The 9,144-nt window shown below is 42.1% G+C and overlaps 2 protein-coding genes across 2 annotated transcripts in view; both read right to left on the reverse strand.

Annotated features, from left to right (window-relative positions):
* Positions 1-544: 544 nt before the first annotated feature.
* LOC139791575 (cadherin-related family member 3-like) lies at positions 545-5,556 on the reverse strand. The gene is made up of 3 exons (XM_071733962.1): positions 5,485-5,556; positions 4,535-4,583; positions 545-1,739 (listed from the first exon to the last, which is right to left on the reverse strand). Exons 1-3 carry the CDS (start codon positions 5,539-5,541, stop codon positions 1,549-1,551), a joined length of 297 nt encoding a protein of 98 aa, XP_071590063.1. The 5' UTR covers positions 5,542-5,556; the 3' UTR covers positions 545-1,548.
* A 2,808-nt stretch (positions 5,557-8,364) lies between these two features.
* The window catches only part of LOC139791576 (cadherin-related family member 3-like), a 28,574-nt gene continuing 27,794 nt past the window's right edge, over positions 8,365-9,144 (reverse strand). Inside the window, exon 15 of the mRNA XM_071733963.1 lies at positions 8,365-8,621. Within this exon, the coding sequence (XP_071590064.1) occupies positions 8,436-8,621 (186 nt within the window). The 3' untranslated portion in view covers positions 8,365-8,435. The remainder of the gene's footprint in view (positions 8,622-9,144) is intronic.

The raw sequence follows: 9,144 nt of genomic DNA on the forward strand, positions 1-9,144 counted from the left end.
AATCAAATATATTGTGTTCACAGCAAACAAATGCAGACAACAGTGGGTTGGGGTTCTGAACGTGTGGCTAGCACCGTTGGTACTGGAGGGTCAAAAAACACTATAACAACTGCAGCAGATACAGTAAACTGATAATATGTTCAGAGAGTATAAATCACTCCGATCTCTATCAATGTGGTGTCCATGACACACTGGGTTTCTGATTGTGAAATGAAATGGCATTTGACTGAAGATGTTTGGTGTTTCTAAAGAAAGTTGTTCCTGAGCCAAGCCACTCCTTTGGAAAACAGCAAAGAGTTGCAGCACCATGATGGATGCTTTTGTAAAGCATAAAATCCACTGTGAAATTACCTTTGGCCTCTCCATCCAGGTCCTGCATTGTACAACAAAAACTAATGTATGTGTCAGATTGGATGAAATCTTCATTGACTGTCCCTGCTCAACTTAAACCAAGTATTTTCTTTTGCCACCAGTCTTTTGATATCAGTCCCTTGCCACCAAAATTATTTTTGTAATCAGGAAAGAAAAGAGGCCAAGACATGGATTATTAAGTCATAATTTGATTAATTTTATTCAGATTAAAATAATTTTCTGAAATCTTGTACGTTTTGCTTGGTCTATGCTGAGTTCTTAGACAGCACTTACATTACACATGCTCACATTCAGGAAAGATTATTTCACCCCATGTATTTATTATTCTTTTGTGTGTTCCACTTGATTCTGTAAAGCACTAAATAAGCCAGAAGAAATACTAAAGGTGAAGATACTGAATGCTTCTAGTGTGCAAAAAAAAAACCACCTGAAAGTATTGGCATGACAGCCTGAGATGCCATAACAAGCTGCAGCTTTTCTGCAGTCCAAAACTGCTTTCAAGCCATGGCCTTTTCTATAGCAAAATGGAAGGGCAAAGAAGAGCTGAAGTAAAATACCTAATGAAAAGGCAATATTTTTGGCATTTACCTACAAACTTTTCAACCCTGATGTGTTTTTCATCCATTTTGCTACCCAGCAGAGTCAGGAGACCCCATTCACTGTTGACAAAGCATGTCTGTGGTGTATGATGCCCCAAAGGCAGTCAGAGGATGTGTCCGTGTCAGTTCAGGGGATCAGAGCTCTGCCAGGAGGAAACTGCCAGTGGCTGTAACCTGGGAGCAGTGGGAAACAGATGCTTCTGTCCATGACTCTGCTTTTGTTTCCTCTTCTCCTCCTTTCATATCTTCCTCTCCCACCCTTATCTGCACCTGCCAAAGGTAAGTCTGGCTTCTGCCTTTGGATTCAGCTTACACGGCAATGGCTTCCTTATGTTTTGCAGCTGAGCTATGTAGAGAGAAAATAACATCTGATTCTTTGGCTGTTCAGAGCTGGGGTCATTTGGGAGCTGAGTTGGAGTTCTATGTACTCTGCTTTAAGGCTGTCTTAATGGCAACTCAGTGTTCATTTTGGGAGAGGATGTCAGTATCTGCCCTGGGAGGCTAATGAGGGTAATCCTGTCCTCAGACTTCTCTTTCTGTTTTTGTAATCTTCCAGGGGCTTGGCAGCTTGCTTTTTCTATTCAGTCTGCTCTTTCTTCTCTGAAGGTTCTTTTTTGCTTGATGCCTCTGATCTCTCTGTCCCTTTTCCACTGTCACCTGTGGCACTGGATGTTGCCTGCATGGCTGGTGCTGGCTGAAGGGGCTCATTGCTCTTCTTCCACCTCCGGGCACCTGACCGTGTATTGAATTCGTACATTTTGCCCGTAACTTGCAAGGGAGAGAAGACAACCAGTTAAAATCATTCCTGCTTTAGCAGATTAGGGCATGACAGTTCTCTTTAGGATGGGATTTAAATGAAAAATGTGAAGCACCTGGAAAATTAGCTGATTTGGGAAAGTAACGCTGAGAGGGAAAGCCTCATTTCTGCAAGCAAGGATGGGGATTTGGGGGTCATGGTGGCTGCTCAGGTGAGATGCTATTCTATCATTACAAAAGCTGGCTCTGCACTTCAGATAACAGAAATACTCAAAACATTCCTATTACACACACACACCAAGAAAAAAAAAAAAAAAAAAAAAAAAAAAAAAAAGGCCTTTTTATTATCCTATTAGTTCTATCCAAGTTACTGCTCCCATGGTTTAACATGGGCATTAACACATCCATAGTTCTTAGCTCTTAAAACTAACTCACCCAAAACTTTTGCCTTTGGCCATGCTGAATAAGGCCATTTTATGTGTCTCTGATTTGGTTTTTTTGTAAGTAGAGTTGCCTACCTGAGGTACAAAAACCTGCTGGGAGCTCAGCATGATACATACATCTTTCAGACCACGTCAGATCATTTAGGTTGACCCAAGATTTGGAGATCTTGGATCCCCAAATAGTTGTGGCTACATCTGTTACTTCCCTGTTTACACAACATGCTTTCCTACAGGTTTGCTGAGCACATTTCATTAACAGAGTGAAATAATATGTATTTTCTTTTTGTGCGAGGACATGCTTCCCTCACACATATAAATATTGTTAAATTTGGGTTGTTTAGCGTACTTGGCTACCTTTCCTTGTGAAGAAGACTTTTGGCCCTCTTCAGATTTTATGAATAATTTCTACTTGTACATTGAAAACAGATATCTTCTCCTTTGGATCATTTATTACCTCAAGATAGGTGTAAAAATTGCCATGCATCCAGTGTGATTGTCTCACAGTCAAAATCACTGTCTCTTGCTAAACAGACAGAGAAACGGGAGCTATAGTGGCACTTCCTTAATTAAACATTTTCAATATGAGACAACCAGAAGACCATTAAGGCCTGAAAAGAATTGGTGGTTTTGTGTTACTCCAAGCTACACTTTGTACCAGAGTTAATGGTTTCTGACACATTAACACAATTTGAGCTATTGAAGATGAAACTGGATCTCTTTACATGTTATTTTTTTCTGGCTGCTTACAAGGCAGGCCTGTTAAAGCAGCCCAGATCAGGAAGCAGGTCCTGACCTTCCCTCCTAATCACATTCAACAGATGATGCCCTGGGAATTATTAAATCTCATTTCCAAACTGCCAACACTTGATCCTCTAGGCTTTGGGATGAGCCATGGAGGGGAGAGGAGAGGGGTGGGGAGCACACAAATCTCTGCTAACACCACAAAACTGTGACATAACTTTATGTTAGGCATGACATGAGTGCTATGGCTCTGGAGGGCAGTTTGGGTAGGCTCAGATATCTTTAAGTCCACTGTGGTCAGGTTCACTGAGGGAAGGAGCCACCAGCTGTCCTGCAAAACACTGGGAAGCAGCTCTTGCAGCAGCATAGAGAACATACATGTTTAATATATTACAAATGCAGTTACAGAGGGAAAAAAACAGGGACTCTGGAGCCTATGCCTCCATCTCTTTATAAATAGCACTTGGGCTTGGACCTGGACCAAACTGGCCTTGTGGATGGGCTTACTTGCACAGTAGGACTGGATTTGTTCACCCAGATTCCACTGACATCCCCATGCCTGGTGTTTCCCATTATCTCACAGCATCCAACAGCTCCGAGCCAGCTAATAGGAAACACAAGGTATAGGCACTGGTAGAAATTTGGCCAGAGGAATCCAAGCCCTGAAACAATTCTTCATTCTTATGGATAATTTTTAGACCTATTGTTTTGGACCTATGTTCAGATTTGTTAAAGAGCTATTTTGACTGACACATTTTATCAGCCCCTGCTCTTACTGCTGGGGCCTTCAGCCATTAGACACAAGGTTGGGCACCCAGCCAAGCGGTGTGGTGTGGGGCTCAGGCAGGGTTTCAGAAGGATGAGATAAGGCAAATCAACCTCTAGAACAAATAAAAACTCTGTAGTGAGCCCTGCTGCAGAGCCTAGTGGCTGTCACTTGCGGAAGGGGACAAGCCTTCTGGATCATTCTGTGTTTCCTAGCTTTTGTTTTGATTTCACTTTTCACAGCTGGTTAACCAGATACACTTAGAGTTAATATAGCTGTAGCCTGGTGACACACCTGATAACTGATGCCACCACAACTGTATCTAAAAAAAATGGTCTTCCCTTTCCTCCTCAACAAGCAATGCTCGAGCCCTAGAGAGCAGCAGCAACATGTCCCTGCAAGAGAGGGTGTTTGTGCAGGAGCAAGCAACTGACCCACTCACCCTGCATCCAAGGAGAGGTTTAAGAGAATGAATCAGTACTTCTGTGGCTACATTAATCTGCTAGCATGGGAAGGGTGAAACTACACAGCCATCACAGCAATAAAGCAGGAGGCTTGCGGCAAATTTCTCCTTTGCTCCCACCTTCCTATACCAGCTCCTACCATCTAGGTTTAGCAAGCGGTAGTGAATAATCTGGCCATCAGATGTGTGCTTTCAAGGGCTGTAAGTATATTCTACCATTAGAAATGTTACTAGAGCACTGTCTTGATTTTCACTGTCTGAAATATAGCTGCCATTCTCCTTGGAAACAACAAACCTGAAATATGAAAAGCAAATGTCGAAACATACTTAAAGCAATTAATCCAGTTTCTTTCCAGCCAAATATTTATATCCACAGTTAATTGCTTTTCATTACCTGGGTCTCTAGCTTCTCCATCAAAGACAGTGTTCAGCTTTGTCATTGTCTGTGAAGAGAGACAAAATGGGAATTCAATCCTGTGACCTAGTTAAGGAGGAGCAGTGACTTGGAAACAGTGATCCATATTCTTGGAGGTGGATTAGTTGGACCTTCACACAGCATTCCCATAAGCTGGGTTTACTCATAACTGGCAACAAAAGCCACTGGTGGTGTAGGGTGTTGCCACTAGATGTTCAAAGGAGAATTAAGAAGGTCTGACATGCTAAATGCCTCCACATGTATAATCACAAGAGAGTCACCTCCATCTAGAGGAGACTTGGGAAGCCCCTCTCAGAAGAACTTGAGAAGGGAGAACACACTAACGAATGTGCCCTACACCCTGTTAGGGCTATGAAAAAGGAAGGAGCCCCAAGATTTAGAAGCAAAGAAACATTTATTACAGTGGAAATAACTACTGTGTTTTGCTGCTAACAGCGTACCAAGACCAACCTCTTTACAGCTTGGGTATAGTTGTGTACCCTCTGGTTGCACTCAGACAGGTCAGGATTAGCTGCAGAGGTCAGGCTCCACAGCACAACACAGAGTCAGTGAAGCTGGGGCACTTGTGATCCTGCCTCTGTGGCTCCTGAGTCTCCTTGTCACTGCTTTGGGCACTTGTCTGGCTCCCACATCCAGGGAGGATGCCAAAGAGGATGGAGAATTCTGCACTGGGAAGCAAAGAAGCCACAGTGCATGTGAGCTTCCCTCACACCCAGTGGTGCCTCCAAATACAGAGGCCAGTTGGGGCACTGGAGTGTTTTGTATTTGTGAGCAATACTTTTGCCTTCACCTATCATTTTTATATTCTCTTCAGAAAACAGACATATTTCATAGAAAGGGTTCTATGCTCATATTGCATGATGGGGCTGGGTAGAAATGGGTTTTGTTTTGAGGCCAGCAATACTTACCAGAACTACTTCTTTCTTCGGTTTCTTCTTTTCTATAGAAAGGGAAAAAGAAAACATAGTAAAAAACTATTTTTTTCTGACTATGACGATAGGCACTCAAGCCAACCTTTCCTCAAACAAATAAATGTTCTTGGTATTCAGCTTCTAAGACATCTCAAACAAGCCTTAATTGGTCTCAAATGCTGATTCTTCATACTATTTGAAAAGCAAAGTCCTTCATTAAATTTTGGAGTAAAAGTCCACAGTTGCCAAAGACATAACCAAAAGTTTAGCCTTCAAAAAATCTTATTTCTTCAGTAATTGATAAATAAGAATGGTTACTGTAGAAAATTTCCCTTTCTAAATAATATGAACAGATATCGAAATTCACTTTTGGGAATATCTGAGCTACAAATGCAGAATTTTTGTTTTCCATGAATGTTTGTAGCTGCAAAGCATGTGCACTCAAATATATTCCTGGACACAAAACAGGGATGTGCTGCAGACCCAAATGAGTAAAATTCAGATTGAAGAACATTTTGGTTTTGTGTGAATTTACCACACTAATAACTCATCCCACATGCAAATAAATACAGCCACAGTGCCATGGGCATCTTGACAGCACGGATTTGTGGATGATACCCAGCTAGTTGCTATGATTTCTTCTTGCTCACTCCTTGCTCATTTGTTTAATGGACTTCCTTTGGAGAACTGTATGCCTGGCCACCAATGGGCTGTGTGGCCAGGCATGAACCACTGTAAAGTAGTGCAGATGGGTCTGAACCTGAGCACAGACAAAAAACTTGTTCTGTCTGGCCTTTAGTTGCACCAAGTATCTTTTTTTTTTTTTTTTTTTTTTTTTTGGCAACCAGCCACTTCTAAGATGTCTCAAACTGAGCAACCAGGAGAACAGCTAATTTTGTTGGGTTTTGTTAGTCGTGTTTTTTTCAAGCTGGGAGACACTGACTGAGGAATATGAGTTGTAAAAGCAACTTCCCACTTATTACCATTTATAAATATCTGAAGGGTGGATGTCAAGAACAAGGGGCCAATCTCTTTTTAGTGGTGCCCTGTGATAGGGCACTGGAACGTAGGAAGTTCCACCTCAATATGAGAAAACCTTTTTTACTGTAAGGGTGATGGAGCAGTGGAACAGGCTGCCCAGAGCAGTTGTGGAGCCTCCTCTCCAGAGACTTTCAAGACCCATTTGGATATGTTTCTGTGTGACCTACCCTAGGTGACCCTGCTTTGGCAGGGAGGTTGGAATTGAAGATCTCCAGAGGTCCCTTCCAACACCTAACATACTGTGATTCTGTGAATTACATGTGAAAAATAAAGTAATTCTCTAGCATACATGCCAGCATTCCAGGCTACACTGGACTTGGTTTTTACCAAGTATTTGTACAATAGTAGTTGGTACTATTGCCAAGTAATAGATCTGAAGACCCAAACCACCATGAAATCATTTAGGCAGGTCTTCCATAATCGGTCAGCATTACTTAGTCTCAGTACTCTTGTACTGGGTCAAATTTGTTTGTCTAGAAAAATGTCTATAAACTTTATGCTGCATTGTAAACAAGGTGTTGTTGAAAAGTATTGAAATATAGAAAAGAGGTACATACCTGGAACTTTTACCCTGTAATGAAAGAAATATTAAGAGTGTAGTTAACAAATATCATACTTTTGCCTACATAAAAAATACTATACTTCGTGTTAGCAAGATGAATGTGTTCCCTTGGGTTTGGGGATTTGCCTGATTTGTTTGGTTTCTGATTTTCCTTTCTCTGAAGCCCTGCATCATGTAAAGCTGCACCCAAAAAGCAAAACATTCCTGAGCATTGCTCAAACACCTTTCCAAGAAGGGATGATATTAAAAGAAAACTAAGTCTTATTGATAATAGCATGATGGATTTATATTATCTGGAAAAATATATTTTTAAATATTGTCATCTTTTTCCATCCTTGAAGGAAGGTCAATTTTTTTGACCTTGAATCCAATGTGTTCAGACAATGCCTCTTAAAATAGTTTAAAGGATATAAATGTTTTTTAAAATATAGAAATTGCTTCTTAATGGGAGAACCTGGCTCTCAATGAGCCATTTGCTCTATAAATAAATAATAACAATAGCCAATATATATGCTGCTAGAGTAATTTGTCATGTTTATCACAAATTGCTAAACTCCTTGCAAACACAATTTCAGTTATAATCACAGTCATATATTACTTCTTTCTATTTACTATAATTTCTAAATTTAAGTCCGAATCCTGAGAATGCTTATAGAAGTCCTTTTATTTTTAAATCCCAGTCCACTTAAAGAGCTGTTTATCTTTGTTCTGTGAAGTAAAAAGTCAATATAGAGCCCTCTGGCTCCAGCCCACTGAGAAGGCAGCCAGAGGCGATCGCTGCTGCTTCCCACAGTGAACCAGAGACAGACCCAGACCCAGGTGGTTCCATGACTTTTGCCAAGCACAAGCACTTAGAGATACCATGAAGCTTTATGGGCCAGAGCCTTGCAACAGGCTTGGGCAAAACTCCAGGAAATCTGCAGGAGTTTTGCCGAACAAAGAATCTGGCATGAGCACCAAGGTTTGGAAAGGACTCTTTCCAAAAAGCGAGGAACATGCTTCTAGTAATTGCCTAGCTGGGAGCACCCTCAGAGTGGGAGCCAAACACAAACCAAAAATCTTTGTATTTTTGGTCAGCACAGCCAGGCACAGACTCTGACTGTGTGTCATGAAGGTAGCTGCCTTTAGAGGTCATAAGCATTAATTCCATTGCTGTCCTCAGCAACGCACTTGTTAAACTGTTAGTAAAGCCACAAAGCAAAATCCCGTGGACGTTTTTACTTGGTTTCATATCATTAACACCAAACTGTAGCAAGTAATAGCACTTTAGTGCTGAAAGGCCTGAGTTATCTCCGTTGTTGCCAGGTGCTGCTGGGTACTTTCCCAGCATGACATTTGGGAGAACTCACAGATTCCTGCTGTCTGCTTTGGCTGCTGGAGTGCAATGTGTGTGGACCCAGGTCACCAGCAGGAACCCCAGGTACCCCAGCAGTCCGAGGAGCAGCAAACTGCCGAGGGTGACGACAAACGGCACGTACCACGCCGACTCAGAGTAGAGGTTTTCCCTTCTCGTCACAACAGTGAAGCCAGGCTTTTAAAACAAGAGAGGAAGAGTTTCTCAAGGCTGCATACTCGCAAGGTTACTGACATCAATGACACCTTTCATCTGGCTGAACTTCTGTACTGAAACACCTGGCCCCAGCTTTTCCCCGGGCTCCGCAGTTGATGGGCAGAGGGAGATAGTGCCTGCTGGAGGCAGTGATGCATCCCACACGCCTGTCTGCTGAGTGCTGAGGCAACTCAGGAGGCTGAGATGGACTACTGAGCTCCTGGGACAACCAAAGACAGATGAAATGGACCCCACCCACAATGCAAAGAGGAGGTTCCAGATCATGTTTCAATGTGTTATATTAAAACAAGTATGCTGTGGTGGGATTTACAAGCCCCAGGTTGCCTGAAAAGCTGTGAGCACTCTGCTACAGGGTGAGCAAGTTCAGGGAATACAGCCATTACTGAGATAATGGTTTCTTGTTACCTAAGGCAAAACTGGAAGTAGGTCATCTTCACTGCAGTGATCATTTGGCCCCTTTTGTAAGAGGAGTTGAACCCTGAGG

Source organism: Heliangelus exortis, chromosome 1 (assembly GCF_036169615.1).
Source record: "Heliangelus exortis chromosome 1, bHelExo1.hap1, whole genome shotgun sequence".
NCBI lineage: Eukaryota > Metazoa > Chordata > Aves > Apodiformes > Trochilidae > Heliangelus > Heliangelus exortis.